This window comes from Dermacentor andersoni, chromosome 1 (assembly GCF_023375885.2).
Source record: "Dermacentor andersoni chromosome 1, qqDerAnde1_hic_scaffold, whole genome shotgun sequence".
NCBI classification, from domain to species: domain Eukaryota; kingdom Metazoa; phylum Arthropoda; class Arachnida; order Ixodida; family Ixodidae; genus Dermacentor; species Dermacentor andersoni.
The window spans coordinates 388,732,759-388,757,725 of NC_092814.1; the positions used below are offsets into that span (position 1 = coordinate 388,732,759).

Below are 24,967 nucleotides of genomic sequence, written 5' to 3' on the forward strand. Positions count from 1 at the left end.
GTATCAGCTGGAGAAGCAGAGTTCATCCAACATTTTCATCAGTAATGTTGCAATAGCAGTATTTTGTATCTTAAGATACGCTATACATTCTTTCATGTATCAGATATACAGATACTGATGCATGCCTTGCCAGACAAGACACCCAAAGAGTATCTGAGGATAGTATCTAACATACATGTATCTTCGATGCTGCCCAGCACTGGCGAGCACCAGCCATTACTCTGGAATATGTACTGTGGTACATGTATACCATGTGTCCCTGCTAACATTAGCCAAGCTGTTCAAAGAAAAAAAAGGATAAAAAATCGCAATGCAAGATACGATTATACGACCCTACGGTGTCCGGTCACCAGATGTTGACACCTGAACACTGTAGGTCTTAAAATTGTATCTTGCACCGTGTTTTCTACATTTTTTCTCTCTCTCTTTGAACAATATGGCTTATGTTAGCTGGGACATATGTAGCAGATGTACTTGACCCGTGAGGATTGGTTTGATGACTGACGGCTGTGCTCGCTGCTGTTACTGTGAGTTGAGTGTTGCTTGTGTTTCTGGGTGCAAGTTCACCCAGTAAAGAATGACATCCTTAACTCAGTTTTCGCAGTGTTTGGTTCTTCACCATCACTACCACAATGTGACAATATACCATTCTCAGCTCAAAACTGGTAAATTACAAACTTATGAGGACCAACTAGAAGAGGTTAATGAAGAATTGTCCTTGCGCAAGTGGAGTGCTCTCTCCTTTGATGCAGATACCTGGAGCTGGTGCGTCACCTGCAACTGCAGTACCGCATGGAGCCTGCTGGAAGCCATGGTGTCTGGAGTCTTGACGACTACCAGTTCTTGCCCTTCATCTGGGGCAGTGGCCAGCTCATCAGTAGGTACTTTTTCCACTGACACCAACCGTGTTGGACAGTGTGACTTTCAAAATGCATGTTTTATGCAGCACATGCAGGATTCTCTGCGAAAATTTTTGAGGGGTGGACACCTTTCATTTGGGAGGAGAGAAGTTACACGCACAAATAAGCTCCCCCCCCCTCTTCTTTATATGACCATTCCACCATTTTGATTCAACAATTCTGCACTTTGGACGCATTTACAAAAGAAATGCGAGCCAGCGATGCAGCCTAATGCAATTGCCAAACCTTGCCTGGACAAAGAAATGCACATCTTGCCGCTGTCAATATTCGTGCCAGTGGTCCAAATCTGCGTCGGCCGATAGGACCGCTTCCTGTATGTGAGTGGCAGCAGTAACGAATCACACCACTAGTTCTTCCTCTTTTCGCTTGCTTATGTTGCGTTTACTTTTGCACGGCAAAATATGCAGGGTTGTCTGGAGCTACGATCTCCCCTTTATGACGGTACCAAAATGACGGCGTTGCATCAGCGGAAGGCTGCACTATCTGCGGTGCAATGGCATCTCCCAAAGCCCGATTTTCTACCCCATTTTTGTCGACAGCACACTAGAAAAGTGTGATTTTCTCAACTTCTACTTAACTGTGCCTTCTGATATTTCCCCACATGATAAAGAAACACTTTAGGATTGCAGAAAACATAGAAATAAGTTAACATTTTTACGGCATTAGTCATTCTAATTGCTGTGTCACCACTCAGAGGCAGTGAACCAAAGCCATGAGCGACATTTTCCCCACCGCCCACCATGGGGAGAACCCTGAACACATGCAAGCAATAGCTTGAATGAGATACAGCTTACATAATGTGCAATGCATGCCAGCTAATGCTTAGTACTTGCATGCCCTTGAAACATACTACGGGCTAGCCCACTTGAAACATAAATCAGTCATGCAGGCAGGATTCACTCTTAATAGCCAAGCGTTCGTAATAAGTCAACAAGCAAGAATGAGCCAGTGAAATGCCACGAACATTTATTGTTTCCCAAAGTAATTGGTAAGCTTGCTTTGCTTATTCAGTGGCCACCCAATCATCACGGCTTCCACATTGTTCAAAGCAGACAAGTGCTTATCGCCCAATATCTTTGCTGCACATGAGCTGCTTCAAAGATGCGATGCACTCAATTGTGGGTGATGTGCTTGCAGGTGGCAGTATTGGTTCCAAGCTCTGCTCACTTTCCTCGGCTAATTCATTGCTGGCGAAGCCTTGCTCGTCACTAATGCTGCCTCATCCGTGTACGACTCTGCGACGTTGGCTTCGTCAGCCGCATTGTCGAAGTCATCTCGACCGACGTCAGCAGCACTTGACTGCATTTCAATTATGCACTGCCATAAATCTGCAGACCAGTCGCCATTGCTTCCGAGCATCACAGTTTCAGACCCTTGTGCCCCGCACAGTAATCCAGCCTTGAAAAAACTATGTTTGGTGCAATGCGCGATAACCTTCGTCCAAGCTGCCTCAGTTGTCACATCTGCAGTACTGCATTTGCCCTGAAGTAGTTAAAAGCTATGACATGTTTGTTTTATTTGAGATGCGTTGCCATTGACTGCATGAAAATTATGACCATCATGCTATCATTGTGCATAATAATGAGGCATTCATTATAACTGGGATAGTTATAAGTGAGCTTGACTGTATTGATTAACGGTATAATGACCCGGTTGCTGCAGCCAACTTTTCAACAAGGGGACTTGTCTTCTTCAGGGGAGCAACTGCTTTCCTTTTGTCAGCCCTGCTTTTGCACAAACTAAACAACGCCCCTCTCTCTTTTCTCCTTTCTCTTTTTTTGAACAATTTGACTTGCCGAATGTATTGGCTTATTCTCCTCCAGCTTCCCCTTTGGGAGGGTGAGAGTGAGCTATGTGTACATAAATTCACAGCTAAGGAAAGCACTAGTCGCTGCCCTGATGAAGACAAGTCCCTTTGGCAAAATATTGATTTATTGCGACATTCCTTGTTCTACTACAGTTAATCACTTCAAGCCTCTATCTTCCCGTGAATGTCTCTGTTTTGGATCTCGACTGTATTGGCTGTCCTGTCAGGGAAAGGGCTGGTGTGTGACCCTGGAAAGTGTCCGCTAGCCTACAGCGAAGCTGTGTACCTCTGTTGTCCAAGGAAATTTTCGTGTCGTAAGCAAAACACTCCCCTCCCCATACGTGGGCCGATACCGATGGTAGTGCAATGCCGGGCCAATCCGCAGTGGAGGTGAAGCAGGCGTTAAGCACTCCCCATACGTGGGCCGATCACAGAGATAGTGCAATGCCCACGGCGGAGGTGAAGCAGGTGTTAAGCACTCCCCATACGTGGGCCGATCCCGAAGATAGTGACCGGGCCAACGCGCGGTGGAGGTGAAGCAGGCGTTAAGCACTCCCCTTATGTGGGCTGATCCCGAAGATAGTGCAATACTGGGCCAACCCATGGCGGAAGTGAAGCAGGCGTTAAGTACTCCTCATACGTGGGCCGATCCCGAAGATAGTGCTATACCGGCCCTACCCGCGGCGGAGGTGAAGCAAGCGTTAAGCACTCCTCATATACGGGCCGATCCCGGAGATGGTGCAATGCCGGGCCGACCCGCAGTGGAGGTGCAGTTCGCCATTAAGGGGCCTACATACACAGCTTCGTTGGTCATCCTTCTTCACAGAGTGGAAGGGCACTGAGTTATTTTTTGCACTTGCTGTGAGAATGTGTAGGCTAGTACAGAAATAATTCCATGCATGCATTGCTTTTATTTTGATTGGGTATTGCTGTCACCAAAGCATCACTGTTATGCTATCATTCTCGCACAGGTTGAGCTGTACTGGAATATTTGCAGACATCATCTCTTTCATAGCGAGTTGTGTGTGTTATAATCAGGTTGTATGCATGTTGAAAGCACCATATAGTAAAACCGTGTTAATTCAACCCTCATCAATTCAGAAAATTGGATAATTTGTTATCATCCTTTGGTCCCAGCTGGCGTATGCATTATTTAATATCATCAAGTTATCTTTAATTTGGACGTACAGAGGAACCCCAATTATACGACTTTCTCGCGACTGCGAAAAAGCGTTGTAAAATCCGAACATAAATTGTGCCTATAAAAATACTACTGATTTCACGCGACGGATTTACAAGAAACTTCAATGTAAACTACTAACATACTCTGCAGGGCTTGGAAACTCAAATTACCAAAAAAGTAAATGCGATAAGAATTAATGCTGCAGTACAGGTACCAACCATGCTTTATTCAAACGAACCTTTGTGGCATTCCACTGCCCACTGCCGCAATTCCTGCCAGCCGGCGCAAACTTTAAAAATGGTCGGTAAGTTTCTTTTGGACCTTGTTTGATTCGTGAACCAAGAGCTTTCCGTCAAGTTGGGCAATGTCCAAAAGGAGGTCCTCTGCAGCGTCGCGTGAACAGATGAAATTCCGGACGCTGTCTATGTGCCGTAGCACCTCGGCGAACGTGGTAGGCACAGGCAAGACATCTGTGGCGTCGTCGTTGTCCTCATTCGATGTCGCAGCGGTGTCGGCACTAGGCAAAGCCTCCTCGATGGCGTCATCCAGCGACACCTCGCCGCAGATCGCAATGTTGTCGTCGGCCCCCACGCACTCGGCGAAGGTTGTGGGGAGGTTTAAACCCTCAAAATCGTCGTTGGCGAAGCCTGCATCAGCCTCAAGCGGCATCAAAGTTGTTGCGTCCCCAGCAGAGGAGCCAGTCTCTCGCTTAAAGCCTCAGTGCTTGAACGAGTTAGTGATTGTGCTTCGCGACACTGCGTTCCACGAACTGGCAATAAAATGCATGGTGTCGAGCACAGCAATATTTTTTTTCCGACTCGCTGTGCTCCATAGCTGCCAGCCGACGCTGCACTGACCGCTTCCGGTACCCTTGCTTGACGCACTTAATGATGCTGAAGATTCGGGTATCTTAAGGTCCCAGGCAATGCTGGCTTTCGTGGCTCCATGCCGCTTTTCCACTTCCTCGATAATATTCAGCTTGTCGCCGAGCGACAGAACTGTCCGCTTTCAGGACATCGTGCGTCGCGTTGCTCCACACAACTCAAAACCTCCGCTGAACACTGGTCGTTAGGATTACGATGAAGAACACGTTCGATAAACCTAGGCCTCTCCGTGCTACTTTGATGGCGATCTGCTGCTGGGAAACTGGAAAGAGAGAAACGCTTCCCCTGCACGACGAGAGGCGATGCCACCGAGAAGAGAGGGAGATAGTGATTGTGGAGAAGAAAAGGAGCTATTTCAGCACAGCGAGCGTTGCGGGCGGCTGCTGGTGGGGGGGAGAGAAACGAACGCGCTTCGCGAGGGTTGCGCGAGGGTCCTGCGCTTCGCGAGGGTCATCGTATAACGCAGGTCGTCGTATAACGTGGGTCAGGTATAAAATTGCGTCAGATAACTGGGGTTTTTAATCCAATGCTTCTATGAGGACTTCACCGGGACTGCGCTAATTTGTCGCAAAACCAGGGGATATATAACCAGGGTTCTACTGTATTTGGCTGCACAACGGTTAACTTGGACAACCCTCAAATCGCTGCATATGTGCGACACAAAAGAGCAAAAGCAGCACTTGCGGCCAACTGAAACAAAGCAGCAGAGTCCGCATTGTCATATTCATCACCGGAAACCGTACAGGGAAAACAGAAAAGCCATACGTTTTGTGTATATTTGTGCATTGTTAAGAATGGCCCGCTGAGGTGCAAGTTCTGCCAGCCAGGTGCGACAGCGGTGTCAACTTTTTCTGGAAAGTCAAACAGCGTCACTAAGTCTACTGTGTACCAAGGACAATACGTCGCGTCTGCCACTCTGTGTCGCGGGATTGCCAAGATGAGTTCGACGAACCAGGCTTTGTGACGGAACATGCCACCCCCGACCCGGTGTGCTGTGAACAAGGGAGTCCCCGAGGGAACGTAGTTCGAGGCCCCTTCCCACGCACCATTCCTGACGTCAGCCCCGAGTTCTGCGAAGACTGTCTGACCTCGGTTGGGGATCGTGAACCTGTGCGGAAGTGTGTGTGTGTAAGCCCTCGCACAAAGAGGCAGCTCGAACGTTTCCCTCACCTTGGGATCGAGGGAGGACCGAGTGTTTATAAACCACTGTTGTGCGGCTGCTCAGGGTACTTTCTCTCGCAGTCATGCTAGACTGATGAACTGCAACGTCCTTATGTAGATACTGTAAGTAAACCCATATTCCTCGTTCTCGATGAGAAGCAGTCCTTCCCTTCAACAACGTCCTCAGCGTGGATAAGTTGGACGACGGCATGGGCCAGCTACCATCTAATTCATGCCCGACTCCAATCTTGACAACTGGTTACGAGCGGTGGGATTGACCTCCCAATCCTTACAGCATTTATGTGCTTACCGTTGCAAATGACACCGCATTGGCCACGTGTGCCTTCAGAACTGCATGGCCACCTGCCTTTCACGATCGCGTTCATAATGACCATTGTTTCATCTGCAGCAGTTGCGGTGAGCACTAGTTTCATTCTGACACATTGCATGCGTTGACCGCATGCCTTCAAAACTGTGCAGTCACCATGTTTGATTCCATCGATATAGCAACTGCAATTTCATCCGCAGCAGTTGCAGCAAGCAGTAGTTTTGTTTTGACTCAACACAATGCACACACAATGTCAGAAACACGGTGGAAACTGTCTAGGATGAAGACAGATTCTACCGTGTCCTGCACAATGGGCATCAAACCTGCAGCTGCATTGCGATAGATGGACAATCTGTTGCCGACCATCTCACTGGCGAAAAAATACTCGGAATGTGCACGCAGTAGTGAAAAGCGTGTCTAATCTAATGAAGATGCGGGTAGTGTGCCAAGGCCAAACGGGCCGCACTGCTAAAGAAATCGCAAGACCCTTGCCGCTGTGAGCACTAATCAGTCTCGAGATGGCGACACTTATTGCTTCTTCATTGATCTTGTGCGAAAAAAAGGTGGATTTGTGTAGCAAGCATTTATTTATTGTTTTCTTGATACCCACGATAATTTGACATTCATTTAATTTGGCCGTTATTTTTTAGTCCCGTGAAATCTGAATTCACAAGGTTTTGCTGTTGCACATTCTCAAGCCGATTGAAGCATCACCAGCTGCTCTAGAGTATACAGTGTTGCATGTATCAATAGCAAATGGGCTTGAGCAGGGGATACTGTGTGACGATTGCCAGCCATACTTGCCATTGTTCTTGTCAACCAAGTTGCATTTTCTTTCTGGGCACATTAAATTGAAATAAATTCTGGGGTCTTGTGTGCCAAAAACAGAATGTGGTTAGGAGCCCCCCCAGTAGTGGGGGTTCATAACACCTGGGGTTCATTAACATGCACCCAATTCCAAGCGTTTTTTGCATTGTGCCCCCATTGGGATGCGGCTGCTTCACCAGTGATTCACTTTGAGAGAACTTCAATTTCGCGTGACTGTATTGCAAGACACATTGCCGCTCGCGATCGATGGCATTCTTGGCACAGTGCCAAGCACGCCGTCTTGCGTGACTGGCACAAGACGCATTGGCGTCTGTGAGCGAGGGCATTCTTGACGCAGTGCCATGCGCACTGTTTCGCGCGACTAGTACAACATGCATCGGTGTTTGCAAGCGACGGCATTCTTGGTACAGTGCCAAGCACACTATCTAATTAGTTCACTAAAACGCTGCTGCGCATCGACGCCTTCAGTGCTAGTCATGTGAAATGTTGTGAAAATTGAAGTATCTTTCGAAAGTGACTGTTCATGAATGCGCCCAAGTTTGTCAACGTGTGTTGCTGCTCGCACGTACACTTGCCCTTGACCTAGACATTCCATGGCCATGATTTTCTAGGAATGCCATTCATGCTATTCCTTTTCATGCATTTCATGCGTCGTCAGTAGTCAGAGCGTGAGTAGCATCGCTCTGACTACTGACGCAGCGCGAAATCATCCGAAGCATGGTCAGCCGGCCTGGAATAGTGGATGGTAAGAGTGGCACAGAATCAAGCAAAAGGCGTCGCTATAAAATCGCGGCCTTTATCCTGTCCGTCATGTTGTTGCTACAGAAAGACGAAAGTGCAGTCATTGAACGCACCAAATTCTCATTGGCGACTACTAGATCGACTAGGCTTCAGTAGTTTGTTTCGTGGAGCACTCGCGACATGGCCAGTGACCATGCTGGTGGCGTCTAAAAACGAAAATGTGTCTATTTTTGCTTGACTTGGTGGCCATCCATATTAGCACACGTTCGTGCAGACAAAGTTTGAATTATTGCACGATGTATTGAAGGTGTCCAAAATTTTGGTCGTCCTTATGCATTAAGTCTATCAGGCTAGTGTTGGTGCCACAGAGCTGCCCGAATAATCAAGAATGTCTGAATAATCGGGGTCAGAATAATTAGTTGTTGACTGTAAACACCAAATATAGTAAAGCTAGATCCACATAAGCAAGATTCATTTGGTAGGGCACATAAAAAAATCAGTTCACATGATTGCTGGTGTTTTCACTCGAACATCTAAGTTGTTTGCAGTATACAACCAAAAAGACCAATAAGGCAGCAAGAAGTGTGTGCCCGACACAAGCAAATGAAAAAAAAAAAATCACTTATATCCTCTTCAGGCACAAATTAAGTCAAACACAAAGAAAAATTGTCATTCCTTCAAATATTGCCTCTAAAGAGCGACCCAAGCCGAGTGACAAATAAAAACATGTTTATTGAAGTTCACAAGGATAGCTTGGTGGGCTAGTTGGTAAAGCATCTTAAAAGGTTAACAGCGCACACAGACAGGGACAGAGTGAGAAACAACGGGACACAGCGCCAATTAGCACTGTGTCCCATTGTTTCTCACTCTGTCCCCATCTGTGCGCCCTGTTAACCCTTTAAGATGTTTATTGAGCCAACAAAAATGTTTTGTGATGTGCACATTTGTACGCATAGCACCTCTAGGCCATAAAGTATGTTGATGACGACTTACACAAGGAACAACTATTTTCAGGTACTGTTATCTTGTCAGAAGTACTTAAGCGTGCATTTCCAATGCTTCTCAGCTTGCCTGATCCGATGGCTCCTACTTTTTGATGGCAAATTCATAGTAGCAATCATTTGTGGCACTTAGACAGAGGAAAATTCCGCATTTGTGACAGCAAGCTCAAGACTTGAAACACAGCCTGCATTTCGGCACCTTTGTGGGAAGTAGGCATTGATGTGAATGGGCCAGTGGTTATCGCCGTCAAACCTTGTAGAATTTGTCGGCATGGGCACGCTGACATGTGATTTTCGGACAGTCTTTAGAGAGCTGGTGCTTGGTCTTTCCCTCCTGTTTGGCACAGTCTTGTTGCTTGTAATCAAGCTCCGTGCAATGTCTGACTGAAATGCCATAACATCTTTCACTTCCTGTTTGGGGAGTCCCTCTGCATTAGCGTCGTGAACGTATTTAAGCCAGCTGTTGCACACTGCGAACCAAATGAAGTGGGAGATTACTCTTACTGGCCATTTCTTCGTCTTTGCTTGGAGGGCAAGCTTTGCTTGAATGATTCAAGCTTTGCTTGAATCCTTATGAACTTGCTTAGCCTTGCATTGACCTCTGATAAAGGTGCAAAAATTAATAATTGCTTGTTTTCTTTATTTTCTGCAGATCATCCAACCATTGAGCCCAAGTCATTCGTAGTGGCCGGCTTTTCTGAGGCACACTCGAGGGACTACATGTTCATGGGCTGCATAGAGTTCATTAGCAAGGTGAGTGATGAATGTAGGGCCTATGTCATCACCATACTTTCTTTGCCTTGCATGCTCTTAAAGTAGGCCACTTTGTGCTCACTTCATTTATATGCTGTGTTCCCTAATAGGTCTACTTTGGGGTTACAATGGTTCGTGACACACTTTAGTAACACATAGTACAGTCGATTTAGATATGTCAAATTGAGATATGTGCAAGTATTATATTGAACAGTTCTAAAATCCCTTTGGAAAATCCCATGCAAAAGTATAGCCATGTAATATTGAACTCCCACTCACTGTCACATGTGGTATAATAAATGTTGCCGCGCCCCTGCAAGTGCGCTTCGCCAAGTGGAGACGTGATTACTTCTTGCGGCATCGGAAATGTTTAATGTCGACAAATTTGAAACTGCACTCTTTTGGCAGATGCTGCCAAACAAGAGATTGAATCTGAAAGGCATTATTTGTCATATGGAGGAAAGATGAACAAAGTGCTCTTAGTTTTGCTCGCATGTGCATATGGATGGCTCGTAAAAACTGTGGTCCTTTGTTATCAACAAGAGCAGATCGCTGCTCTGCTTCAAGAACGCTAAAGGCCTCCCAGTTAAACATGCGCTCCACAAGAAAGCGTTGATGGCACTCGATCATTTCGCTGAGTAATGCTGGGAATGGGATGCCGAACTGGAGATGGCTGTGCCACCAGATTTCTCTTCTTGTAGACCAGGGTTTTTTGCAGGTTGCATTTTAGGATTCCATGGTTGACCAAAACAAATTCTACCCCTACGTTAACTTGGATCTTTACATTACAGTTTGAATTTAACAAAACCATCGCATGCCACACCCATCTACACCTCATGGAAAGACTGTTACGGCAGTAGCGTGCAATATTCATCACTGTGCAATTCATGGGTCTGTGCTGAATGCATTTCATTTGAGCTTGCTCGGTTACACATGAGTGGAATGGACTCGCATGTTCTGCAAACTGACGACTACTTTCGAAGCCAACAGCGTGTGTGGTGTTCGAGTCGCCGATGCGAGGGTTGGAGGGGAAGGGCTGAGAACCAAGAGACGTAATGGCCACGAGGCGTTGGAGCACTGAGCATGACTCAGTAAGGGACGCACGAACTTTTTAGGGTGGTCAAGAAGCGAGGACGACAGGTTCCAACAGGAAGTGAATTCCGAACCTGACACAACAGTCAGCCTGGCTGTTCACCTACGTATGGGGGCCTGCGGGCCACACACACTTGCCTTTGATCCGTGGGCCCTCTTAGCACACCTTTGTAACAGTCACACCGTCTCGTGCCTCTCTCCTCCCTTCCACCCCTATTCTGTCAGACTCGTGTTTCAGAGGAGTGGAAAGGAGACAGGAAGAAAAGCACATGAGGCTTGTGATGTGGCAAAATCCTGCCGCATCAGATGTGGGGCACTAAAGCGGGTGCGCTGGCTTGCTTTGTTTTTCTTCACACTGCCCTTGTGCCTTGGAGGTAATCTGCGGCGGGTGCAAAGAGGGTGAGCCAAGATGGATTATAGCGTCATCTCACTGCAGGCAATGCTATCAGCCACGCCGGTGGAAAGCTTTGCAGTGTTTGTTTCCTATCGTCAATGTAAAGACATCATCGAAGGACATGACACCTTATCTTTGATCGTGGACTCACGAATTCAACAAAATGATTTCTTTCCTTGGTGAAATTCATTTTTTTCCATATTGAAAGATAATGCAAAAAGTTATATGGTCTCTTTGGTGCTAGAAAAGTGTGTCAGCGACTGTGATTATTTGCATAAAAGGTCCAGCTTCAATATAAGGAAATTTCAATATGATGAACTAAAGTGCTGACTTTACTTACTTTATTTAACTATAGTGTCTTGGAAACATTCTTATAGTAAGAAATTGCTCCATAGGATGCTGCTCTGCACCCTTGAAAAAGCTTTGATAGGGAAAGTCCTTCAATTTCTGTCTCTGAGACCAGTACGATTCCTGCATTTTTTGCCTGTATGCGTTTGTCTTGTTTGAACTATAATCAAGTAAACTGTTGTGATGAAAAGCTTTATTTACAGAAAATAGATCATGGGGTAATTGTGCAGCCAGAGCTCCTGTTCTTCATCAATCCTATCCTAGTTTTTCTGTTACATTCCTTCGGTAGCAGCCAAAGTCCATTGGATAAGTCGGGATTGATTGGAAGAGTAGGAACATTTCAGGCAAACAACGCGAGTCACCCGAGTCCTGCTGGATCACCAACCATTGCACAGGAGGCGAGCTATTACATAAGTGAGCTCACTTAAACAGTCGACCCGAGTTCTTCTGGATCACCAACCATTGCACAGGAGGCGAGCTATTACATAAGTGAGCTCACTTAAACAGTCGAGAATGACAAGATGGGCCTGCATGCTGAGACAGGAAGTTTTGGCATAATGCATACCTGCATTGCAGGGTCTGTAGAAGCATCAAGTTGCCTTTGGAGAATGAGACTGGTTCATGACGGTCATCATATAGCTCTTTCGAACAACATTGCAGGGCCAGAGTACCAAGACAGGCCATCTGCAGTAGTTAGCTGTAATGAACTGAGCTGCATTATTGTGTACATACGCTCAAGCTGATTAACGGACATGATTTTTTTCTGGGTCCCAGGCACAGCAGCTATACTCTACGATTGGGTGTATGTTTGTAAAATAAAGTGTTTCTTTCACCTTAAGTGGGGCTCGCTGGAAGTTACGTTATAAAAAAGTTAACATACGACTAGCCTTAGCCACTATGCACTCTGCATGATCATTCCAAGAGAGATTATTTTTGAAAACAGCGCCTAAATACTTGTGACTGCTTACCTCATTCATCTGTTCATTGCCTAGAAAGTAATTTGTGAAAAGTGGAGCAATCTTGTTAGTAAAACAAATGGCATTAGACTTTGCAAAACTTAACTTGATGCTACAGCTTTCGCACCACATTGCCACTGTCTGAAGGCCATCAGTGAATGTAATGGTGCGGTATATGCAACAGTCTTCAGCATAAAGTCTTATATGGCTAGAAAGATGCTTCCCTAAAGTTGATGTTCGCCTCGATCTCGGTGAGGGAAACTTGAAGGTGTTGTGGATGTCGCGAAGTCCCATTACAGTAGGCAAGGCTTTGACGTTGATTGCAAGGGGTTAACTGTTTATTAAGATAGAATGGGCAAGTGATAGAATGGAAAGTATTTACATGGACATCAGACTACTAGTCAAAAGTTACAATCATGTTACAATTTTGGTCTTCCTTCTCTTAGCTGAATCTCCACTGAATCCCCCTCCAACGGCCCTGCACATACCTAAAAGCATCCCAACATCCCCCTCGCTCCATTGTTCGTCCAATCACACTGCCGTGTGCGCAGTGTACACAAAACGGGACTCCAGGGTAACAGTATCTTGAGTTCCAATACTTCAAGGCCGTTAGCACAAATCCTTTGCAGTGCAATAGGTCTCTTGTCTCACAACCTCGCAAGACACACTTCCCCAAAGAAAACACTTCCACACCCCGTTCGGGCATCTGGTCCATTTGCGGAATGTCTCAGCTTGGTGCGGTTCAGCAGTGAGGGGTTGACTTCAGAGCCGTGGCACTGCTTCTGCGAACTGACTGGCTGAAGCCCCAACTCACAGTCAACTCTCTTACACGCTCTCCGTAAACCGCAGCTCCCCCACCCCCGATGGCTAAAACTCTCCGCCGCCATCTTGGTGTCGAACCACTCGTCTCTTCTTACCACCTCGCGTGACCCTTACATGCAGCCGCCCGCACAAACAACACTGAACTCCACTCCTCCTCACCAAGAATGTCACGGGGATACTTGTTGCCAGTGTGACATTTCACACAAACCACCTGCAAACACCACACAACACACCGCGAAAAGCTCTTGCAATTCATGAAGAAAGGGCATAAATTTGCTATCAGGTCCACAATGCATCCGCAGTAAAAATGACAAAATAGCTTTCCTGTCTACTGCAGCACCCGCAAACACTGGAAATGGGCATGTGCATACTAACCTGCACGCACACATACACAGGCCTATACACACAAGCGCTTAGCAAGGCCACATTGGCTGTGCACTTCCCGTATCAGGCTTTTACTCAGCCTCCCCGTCATCTAATTGCGACAGCGCATCTGCACATTAGTTTGCAATGCCTTTTATGTGAACTATCTCTAATTGATATTCCCCGCAGGGGCGTCTGCGTAAGCAGGCGTTTGGTGAGTTGCGACACCATGTACCCGAGCACACGAGGGTTGGACCCTCCCGCGTGTAGCCATGCGCGGCTTAGCCATGTCCGGGGAAAAGAGGATCGTGGGGGTTGAGCCGATGCCGGGTGTTCGGGCCGTTAAGGCCCTCTGGTGGAGGCAACACACCTCTTCGGCCTCTGCTTCACGTAGATGGCACCTCCAGGCTGACCCACCTGGGGGAAATCAGCAGTCGCCTTTGCCTGCCTTCCCCTCCATCTTTCACTTTCCTATCTCCTTTCTCACAACTCTCCTGTCTCCTCCTCTCTTCTTGCATTTTTCCCTTTTTTTCCTGGGTGGCTAGGGTTTACCTTGTGTGGCGAGGTGTCCTGAGTTCAGCCATATTTGGTTATGGTTGCGCTGTACAGCTGGCGTGGGCAGGACTTGCTTACAAGTTCCTTCCCTGCCCCCTTGTAGGGCTCCATGGTGGGTGGCTGGCACCGTGGCCGAATAATACATTTTCCCATGGCACCTCCTCTCTCCAAACCAGATCGCCCTCAGAAAAGAGGGCGGACCGATGTCACTGCTGATTTTTTCCAAACAACCAAAGAAGTCTTCCCTAAGTATCACGTGATACACAGTGAAAAGCCAGAAAGACTGGCTAGAAAAATATCTCCGTTCTCAGTAGCAAGATGTCTGAAAGAAGCCATAGGCACCAGCTATAAAGTAACAAAGCTTGCTAGCAGTGACCTACTGTTAGAAATACAAAGTAAAGCTCAAGTGTGCAAACTTCCTAATATTGTGTCGTTTGAAGACATCCCCGTCTCAATTTCAACCCACAGATCGCTGAACACAGTGCGCGGGGTGATTTCTGAAATTGACTTTTTAGATCTCTCCAAAGAAGAAATGCTAAATGGGCTTTCCGAACAAACATGAGCAATGTTCAGAAAATTAAGATAAAAAGACAACAAAGAGTTACCCACCAAGCACCTAATTTTGACTTTCACCTGCTGCACACTTCCAGAGACAATTGAAGTTGGGTATACGAAAGTTGCAGTTCGGCCATACATACCGAACCCTCAACGTTGCTTCAACTGTCAGAGATTTGGCCACGGCTCCCAGAGTTGCCGTGGTCGCAAAACCTGCGTGAAATGCGCATCCAAAGACCATACTTCTGAAATATGCGAAGCAGCACCTCGCTGTGCGAACTGTGAAGGAGAGCATGCTGCATACTCCAGATCTTGTCCCTCATGGAAGAGAGAAAAAGAAATCATTACATTGAAAACAGTTGAGAACATTTCATTCAAAGAGGCCAGAAATCGCATCCTAGTCCAACACAAGTTTTCACTCAAACTGAACATGAACTTCACCGATGTGGTGCGACAGGGCGATCCACCACACCGGCTTCCGGCACCTGCCCAGACCACACATAGTGAGGCTGGGACAGAGCCATCCTTGCCCCCGGTGGTAGCAGCTCACGCTGCTCCACCAGCCGCAAAGCAGGCTATGCCGTCCCTCGGGTTGGCAAGCCTCAAGGCCTCTGCCCACGAAGCGAGGTCTGAAAAAAGTGCCGACGTGCAGTCTGCACGACCCTCCAGTGCCTCTGATGAGGTAATGGAGACGAGCCAGGGTGGGTCCGTACCGTCAAAGTCACAGGGACGGCGGAACTCCTTGGATAGTGCTAACAAAGAAAACCCCCGAATCACGGGGCGAAAACTAATTAACCGTTTTCCTACCCCACACACATAAATCAACATGGCATTCCTAATACACTGGAATTGCAGAGGACTCCTAAATAATTTTAGTGATATGAAAGAGATCATAAATTCTTTCTCTCCTGTAGCAATGTGCCTACAGGAAACGAACTTAGGTCCTCAGCATACAAGTGTACTAAAAAAATATAAAGTCTTTCGCTGTGACTGAGAGCAGGCAAACAGGCTCTCAGGAGGGGTAGCCATCATTGTACAAAGTGGCATCGCCGCTCGTGAAGTCAAAATGAAAACTAAATTTGAAGCTGTGGCAGCCACTTTGCTCTCTTATAAAACGGTTACCGTGTGCTCTGTGTATTTAGAACCACACCTAAAAACAACCCTTCACGAGTTAGAGGACTTGTTCCAACAATTACCAGAGCCCTATCTGGTAGTTGGGGATTTTAATGCGCACTCCCATTTTTGGGGAAGCGAGAAAACAGACATAAGAGGACAAATTATAGAAGATTTTATTTTGAGCAATAATGTTTGTTTGCTAAATTCTGGCAATTCAACATACTGCTCCCCAAGCTCAGGAAAGATGACCTGTATTGATTTATCTTTTAGTTCACATTCTATTTTTAACGATTTTAAATGGGACGTCATAGACAACCTATATGGAAGCGATCATCTACCAGTTATAATCGCTCTTCCATCCTCACCTGCAATCGTCCCAAACAAACAACGACGATGGAAGCTCCAAGCAGCTGACTGGACACTGTTTAGAGAAAAAGCCAATCTGTATGAAGTCTTTTCTGAAGACCTTAGTGTCGATGATCTTAATGAACTATTCACAGCTTGCATTTTAGCCGCTGTCCGTTTAGCTATCCCAGACTTCAGGAGTGGTGAGACAAAATCACAAGGTGTGGCGGACTCGGGAATGCGAAGAAGCAAAGCGGAAACAAAATAAAGCCTGGGGTGTCTTTCGTAGATATCCCACTCAGAAAAACCTCCTAATCTTTAAAAAGGCACGAGCTAAAGCACGATACGTCCGCCGTAATGCCGAAAAGATGTCATGGCAAGCATACGTTTCATCAATAAATAGCACAGTCACAACTAAAAAAAAATGTTGGAGCAGGTCCGTAAGCTCCATGGTAGCTACTCCCCATTTACTATTCCTCTCCTGACAACTCCTGGCATCCAAACAAGTATAGAGGAACAGGCCAACATGTTAGGAGAACATTTCCGCTGCAGTCTCTAGTTCCTCACACTACACTGAGTCATTTTTGAAATATAAAAAAAAAGCAAAGGCTTCTGATTAGTGGCAGCATAAATGAGCCATATAATAGTTTAATCACTCATCAAGAAATCACTAGAGTACTGTCTGCCGGGAAACAAACTGCACCAGGGCCCGACGAAATTCACTATGAAATGCTGGCACATCTTTCAGAGTCTGCATTAAATGCACTTCTGAATTTTTTTAACAAGTTACTGTTACAATCAAAAATACCGGAGGCCTGGAAAAAAGCTGCTATTGTACCCTTTTTTGAAAACCGGAAAGGCACCGACATCTCCCAGTAGTTATAGGCCAATAGCCCTTACCAGCTGTCTGGTGAAATCTTTCGAAAGCATTCTGAATATTAGATTGATGTTTATTCTAGACTCCCGTGAACTACTTTTATTTATTTATTTATTTATTTATTTCATGTACCCTCAGGGCCATTGGCATTGGAGAGGGGAGTGGTTACAGGCATACAAAACAAGAAAAAATAGGAAATGTGATACAAGGAATAGGAGTATTGCAATAAAAGTTAACAAGTGTGTCTACTCATACAGTATTAGCTAAGGCGTTCTTGAAAAGCTGGTAATCTTTGATGGTGGCTGTCAGTGCGGGAAGGTGATTCCACTCAGCTGCTGTACGAGGTATAAATGACTGGAAGAAAGCGTTAGTTCTACAAAATGGGACACCGACCTTGTAGGCATGATCTAATCGAGATGATAGGTGACGTGGGGGAGGGATTAATTCGCTACGCAGGTGTGGATGATGAAACATCTTATGGAACAGACAGATACGAAACGCTTTGCGACGTGAGGCTAGGGATGGTAGATTAAGGCTTGATTTCATTGAAGATATGCTAGCGGTCCTGTTATAGTTGGAAAGAATGAAGCGAACCGAGTTATTTTGGACCATTTCTAGTGAATGTATTAGGTTTTCATGATGACGGTTCCAGATGGATGCGGCGTACTCTAGTTTCGGACGTATTAATGTTTTGTACAACAGCAGTTTGAGGGATGAGGGCGCTTTAGAAAAGTTGCGGCGGATGTAACCAAGCATACGATTAGCATTGTTGATTATGTATGTGATATGTGCAGACTAAGTGAGAGTGGAAGTGATGTGTACACCAAGGTACTTGTATGAGCCTACCGATTCTAAGAGGACATGATCTAAGGAATAAGTGGGGATACTGTTGCAAGTTCTTGATACAAGAAGAGATTTGACATCCATCAGTGTGGTTTAAAAAAAAACGTGCTCTACAACTGATCACCTCATTCGACTTGAAAACGCAATCCGAGAGGCATTCTTCCATAGAAAACACTGCCTTGCCGTTTTTTTTTACCTAGACAAGGCTTATGATACTACCTGAAGGTATGGCATTCTCCGCGACCTAGTAGATCTGGGCATTCGCGGCAGGATGTTAAACTGCCTGCGTGACTTTTTGTCCAACCGTTCCTTCCATGTACGCCTCGGTTCAACTCTCTCAAAGAAGTTCAGTCAGGAAAATGGGTACCACAAGGGTGTATCTTAAGTACTACCCTCTTTATTGTAAAAATGAACTCCCTAGCACAAATAATTCCGAAATCCATTATGTATTCAGTTTACGTTGATGATCTTCAGATAGCTTGCACATCATCAAGCGTATCAACATGCGAGAGGCAAGTACAGTTAACAATAAACAAACTAGCAACATGGGCAGATAAAAATGGATTCCAGTTTTCTCCACAGAAAATAGTGGCTGTTATGTTCTCGCTGAAACGAGGTTTATAGGCTGATCCCACCCTACACCATAATGAATCCGAACTCCTGGTAAAAAACAAGCACAAATTCCTAGGCATTACTTTTGACAAAAAAGCTCACTTTACTACCTCACATAAACACTGTGAAAAACAAGGCCTCTAGAGCACTCAACATACTTAAAGTCCTTTCACGGAAACGCTGGGGCTCTGATAGGGCATGGCTTCTACAAATATACCGCTCCGTCATACGCCCCTCCTTGGACTATGGGTGTATAGTGTATGGCTCTGCCAGATCATCATATTTGAAACAATTGGACCCAGTACACAATTTAGGTTTACGCTTGTCAACTGGTGTCTACAGGACGTCGTCCATAACCAGTTTGTATGTAGAAACTAACGAACCCCCACTTGCTGACAGAAGCATGCTGACATGCTCATATGTTCTAAAAATCCGTTCCTTGCCAAAACATATATGTTACCCAATACAGTGAAACCTCGTTAAACCGTAGTTGGCCGGAGCTCGGAAAAAGTACGTGCTAAATGGTCATACTGTTTAACCGAATTAGCCCACTTACCTGTTGAAAACGGAACTCAGAGAGAGTGTGATGAAAGGGGAAAAAAACATGCATTGTTTATTCACTTCACGCGACAAAAGTGTTATTTTCGATTGATGCCGCGGCGGCCTAGCACGACGACAGTGGCCTCAAACTTACTGAAGCTGCGTGCGAGCTTTTCAGCCAGCCTCCTCTTCTCGGCAAACACTGGCATGGCAGATTCCTCGTTGGCATTACGTATTCTCCGTGCACACGCGCAGCAGTGCTGCAGAAGTCCCGGGGCGCCTTTTTCATTGCCGGGTGCTGTTCGCGTCGCGACGATTGCATTCATGAGGCTGACGTAACGCGCAGCTTTTGCCACTGTCAGGCCTAAATTGCCCGTGCTATCGCTTTCCGTGCCGTCCTCATCACTGTCGCTAGTCGACACTTCGGCAAGAACAGAGGCAACGATGGCGAAAAGTCGAACCTCGTAGCCGACATCTCTCCGCAGTCGCAGCAGCGCTGCCGAGCAACTTCTTCGCATTCGAAATGCCACACACTGTAGTCAACAGCAGATACCTGTCGCGTGCCAGCGCCGACTTCTCCGTGTCACGTTCTAAAGCACAGACAATGTCTAATTTTTCTTCTCTGCTGAGCACTCGGCGTCTTTTTTTTTATCTGAGCTTCGGCATGACGCGAGTCCTTGTTGCATGATGCCACAACGCTCTCTGGCATCTCTCTGGCACAGCACCGAAATGATGTTAGTGTGGCTTCACACGCAAACGCGCAGGGTGTTTGGAGGCCGTTCCGATCTCTGAGGCTTGTTGTTCTGCCGGGCCGCTGGATGGAGACGACGCACCGCTGTGTTTGCGCGACGAAAAGTGGAAATGCTACGTTTTAACCGATGCGTACGCAATAAGCTGGTACGGTTTATGCGGTTACAAAACACATTATGTTCAATGGCCGCTGAGTCGGGGATTTGACTTTACTACTTTTAAAACGAAACTACTGTTTAAGCGGGTACAGTTTAACAAGGTTTTACTGTAGTTAACAAATGCCCATCTAGAATACTATTCACAAACAAACCCCAGTCTATCAGACCACTCCTTCTCCGTTTTGAAGAGAAATTACAAGAGTTAGATAGAACGGACACACTGCCTAATATTGCCCAGAAACCCGGTCCACTGCCACTATGGTGGTGCTTGCCTTCTGTTTGTGACTTCTCATTAAAACGATTTCAGAAAAAGCTAACGCCGCAGGAACATATATTACAAGAATATTTAGCACTAAAAGAAAAATGTGTGGAATATACAGCATTTTATACCTATGGTTCCAAAGCTGCACGCTACGTGAGATGTGCTGTGATACAGAATAGCTGGGAAAACATAGCACAGCTGCCGCAATGTGCATCAATTCTCACTGCAGAGAGTCATGCAATTTCCATGGCTGTGGAAAGAATATTACACGAAAACATCGAAAACAGCATCATTTATACAGACTCACTAAGCATACTTACAGCACTTCAGCCTAGGAATGCAGTTCTGCCAATAATCGGTGACATCCTACACAACATAACAGGAGCCACGAGGCGGGGACAAAACATCAAATTTTGTTGGGTGCTGAGCCACGTAGGAATCTGTGGAAATAAGAAAGCAGACGAGAGTGCAGCGAAAGCTCGAAATAAGGAAATCAAAAACGTAAGAATTCCTTACAGAGATTGCATGAAATTATTGTGCCATAAACTGAAAGAAAAATGGCAGTCCGCATAGAAAATCAAACGAACAATAAGCTGCGCCTTGTAAAACCCATCATAGAAGAGTGAACGAAGAACGTTTTATTGAAGTTGTCTTATGTCGCCTCCGCATTGGACGTACACACCTTACCCATAATTGCTGACAAAAAAAAGACAAGCCTGTTTGTGACAAATGCGGAGACGAACTTACAGTAACCCACATTTTACTCTCCTGCAGACAACTTGAGACACTGAGAAAAAAAATATTTTACGCCATTTTACAGCGAATGCATTCCTTTTCATCCTTCATTGATTTTAAGTGAAGATGCACTGGTTGGGACAATTCATGTATTTAGCTTTTTAAAAGAAACCGGTTTCCTTGAAAAATTGTAAAGCCTGACCTTGTTCTCTTTTACATCCAGTGACACACCTCATCCACCTTCTCATGTCTGAGAAGAAGGCTGAGGTGTTTTATTTAATTTGTTGGAATCCTCGGGGTCCTCTATAAGAAAAGGATCTTTTGAGGTTACCCAGCTTTTTCCTACATTATACCTTGCGATTGGCGCATGATGGCCTTAGTTGCTTATGCGCCATTAAACTCAACATCAACATCATCTAATTGATATTTCTGTAGCACAAGTGACCAGTGCATCAGCCTTGCGCTGGTGGATGCAGAGCCAGCCAGAAATGTTAGCGGATTATGGTTTGTGGCCACCTTTATTTTTGCTCCAAATAGCCAGGTGTCAAGCTTCCCCAGTGCCCACACAACTGCAAACACCTCTCTCTCTATGGCTGACCACTTTGCCTGTGCAGCTGTCAGCTTTTTACTCAAGAATGCAACCGGCTTTTGTTCTCCCTCCACAAGCTGCAATAGGCAAGCCCCTACTGCTATGTCGGAGGCATCGGTTGTCAACAGAAACTCATGATCGTGATCAGGTGCCGCTAACTGCGACAGTGATGCTAATGTGATCTTTGAAGGGAATCACGGTCACTGACCAAGTCTGATGAATAATCTGACGTTTCGGAACCGCATATGGGTTCCTTGTTCACTGAGTTGGACAGGAAATCGTCGTCACTTATATAGCCAGCACGTGACGTAATGAACGTGCATAAACGGCAGGCATAGTCCCTGGTGTCCGGTTCATCGTAGCTGGCGTCGATTGAATGATTAGAGATTCTAGCAGCCGTCGGAGGACACATACTTTTCTTTGGCAACAACAGTGGCATTGTCCCAGTCAATCTTGTGATTATGTTTCTGCGCATGCTCGGCAATGGCGTGCATCGTGTGACTATTATTTCTTACGTCACGTTTATGTTCCTTGAGGCATCTGGAGAACTTCCGTTTCACCAATATATACCTTGTGGCAATCAGCGCATGGTATCTTATACACAACTCCTGGGAATGATTCAACAGGTAACCTGTCTTTCACATTCATGAGCTGGTTCCAGAGCTTGCTGGTCGGGATGTGGGCAATGCGCAAGTCGTATTTTGAAAATACGCGCGACAGTGCCTTGCTGATTCCTTGGACATAAGGGATGGCTGCACGTGCACAGATTGGTGTGTTGTTCTCCGAGCTTGGCTCTAATATCCGCTTCTCGGTCCTGCATATGAAGCGACTAGGGTAGCCATTGCGAGTTAGTTCACGGTGGATCGTCCGTAATTCCTTTTTCAGTGCATCGTCGCCTGAGCAGACGCGTACGGTGCGTGTTATCAGGGACGACACTACGGATGACTTGTGGCCGACAGTATGACAAGAATTAAACTTGAGGTAACCACCTGTGTTTGTAGGCTTCCTGTATACCGAGAAGGCGAGAGCGCCCCCATCCCGACGAACCAGTACATCCAAGAAAGGCAATGAGTTGTCCCTCTTGTGTTCCACAGTGAATTGTATGTGCGCATTTTGGGCGTTCAGGCAGTCCAGGAAGCGTTGGATGTCTTGTTTCTTCAAAATACAGAAGCAGTCATCCACGTAGCGATAAAAAACTTTAGGTGCTGGGTTGAATGTGGCCAGCACTTCCCTTCCAAGGCTTCCATTACTAGATTGGCCGTGGTGACCGATATTGACGCTCCCATTGCCGTGCCATGAGTTTGCTGATAAAGGCTGCCACCATAAGAAAAATATGTGTTGCTTAGACATGACCGCAGCAGCTCGCTAAGTTCGGGGACGTCGAAGGGCGTGCGACCAGGAAAACCACTGTCTGCTTCTAGGGCTTCTTTGCACGTGGCTACTGCCAAATCCACTGGGACACTAGTGAAAAGCGATGTGACGTCGAACAAGACCAAAGCGTCATCTTCACTCAACGTGATGTCCTTTATCTTTGCTACAAATGCGGATGAGTTTTCGACGTGCGTCGAGGTCTTACCGGCAAGAGGGCTCATTCACAAGATTGACTGGGACAATGCCACTGTTGTTGCCAAAGAAAAGAACGTGTCATCCCGACGGCTGCTAGAATCTCTAATCATTCAATCGACGCCAGCTACGATGAACCGGACACCAGGGACTATGCCTGCCGTTTACGCACATTCATTACGTCGCGTGCTGGCTATATAAGTGACGACGATTTCCTGTCCAACTCAGTGAACAAGGAACCTGTATGCGGTTCCGAAACATCAGATTATTCATCAGACTTGGTCAGTGATCATGATTCCCTTCATTTCCATGCCTGACCAGACAAACTTTCGTCGAACCCTTGATTATAATACAATCTTTACAGTGCAAAATGCATTTTCTGCCTCCTCACTCTATGGGATCACCTTAAGTATCCTACGGCCTGTCAAGTCAGTTAGGGGGCACACCACCTTAGAATATTCGGGAACATATTTGCGTTAATAGTTAAAAAGGCCCAGTACAGGCCTCAGATCGCTCTTAGGTTTTGGGGCCTGCAGTTTAACGATCGCGCTCGTGCTATCTGGATCAGGGGAATGCTTCCCGGATCCGACATGCTTCCCGGATCCGACAACATGACCAAATTATTTCGCCTTCGTCTGCACGAACTTGCACTTAAGCGGATTCGCTGTGAGGCCCACCTGCCTGGGGGGGGGGGGGGGGCAACACATTTCTAAGATGCAACATCTGGTCTGCCCAGGTTGTAGAAAATATGGCCACATCGTTAATATATGCCATGGCATATTCTAAATGTTCGTATAAGACCTTATTCATAATTCTCTGAAAAGTTACGGCCGAGTTTCTCAGCCCGTACAGCATGACTCTCCAAGCATACAAACCGCGAGGTGTAGCAAAAGCGGCGAGTCGCTGCGACTCCTTCTCTAGCGCTATCTGCCAGTACCCCCTAGTCATATCTAGCACGGATATGTAGCTAGCATGCGCCACCTTGTACAACAACTCGGTCATATTCGACATAGGAAAGCTGTCAGGTTCTGTCACTGCATTTAATTTCCTGTAGTCAACACACATCCTTCATGAACCGTCTTTCTTGGCTACACACTCTACTGGATGTACGAAGGAGCTGTCTACCAGACAAACGAAGCCACAGTCCTGCAGTTCAGCAGCCTGTTGCTTAATCTCCTTGCGGAATGCCACTGGCACCCTGTACAGGCTGGCTTTCTCCTGTGTTGCATTTGGAAGCAGTGCAATTCTATGCGAACCTACCAAACATTTACCTGGCCATCGAGAGGAAACCTCCTGAGCTTCTCCTAATACTCCAAGTAGCTCTGTACGCTGTTGCTCCGTCAATGTCTCGTTCACCACTTGGAACTGTACCTCTTCTTCCTGTACTCTGGAACAGGGGGCAATCGTCACTGCGCCGAACTCTTCGTCCGATTCAAACACTACGCCTACATTATAGGATCTCGTCATGTATGGCACCAGGCGATTCGCATGCACCCACTTCTTTCCCTCTTCAAACTGCACAACATAACTGTTGTCCCGCTTCTTCTCCCTTGTTACTGCCGGCCCTTTCCATTTTGACTGTAGTTTGTCTGTCTGAACACCATCCAGCACTAGAACCTTATCACCCATGAAAAATTGTTCTTCCCTCACCCACAAGTTGTACTTCTCCGCTTACCTTCTTTGAATCGGCTCGGAATGTTCATTAACCTTCGCCATTGCTTCTGCCATCTTAGTCCTGAGATCCCTCAAGTACTGCGTTGCTGGTTTGTTCAACCCAGCAGGTAGCGTCCATTCTCCAGTCCATGTTTTTCGAAGGATGTCAAGTGGCCCATGCGGCGCACAGCCAAACATCAACTCGAATGGTGAAGTTCCTGTTACATTGTGAG

The 24,967-nt window shown here is 46.3% G+C and overlaps 1 protein-coding gene across 2 annotated transcripts in view; it reads left to right on the top strand.

Annotated features, from left to right (window-relative positions):
• LOC126518747 (serine/threonine-protein phosphatase 2A activator-like) overlaps window positions 1–24,967 on the top strand; it is a 185,239-nt gene that overhangs the window by 128,178 nt on the left and 32,094 nt on the right. For both annotated transcript variants that reach the window (XM_055064852.2, XM_050168520.3), the window contains exons 7-8: window positions 753–877; window positions 9,506–9,606. In XM_055064852.2, the coding sequence (XP_054920827.1) occupies window positions 753–877; window positions 9,506–9,606 (226 nt within the window). The remainder of the gene's footprint in view (window positions 1–752; window positions 878–9,505; window positions 9,607–24,967) is intronic.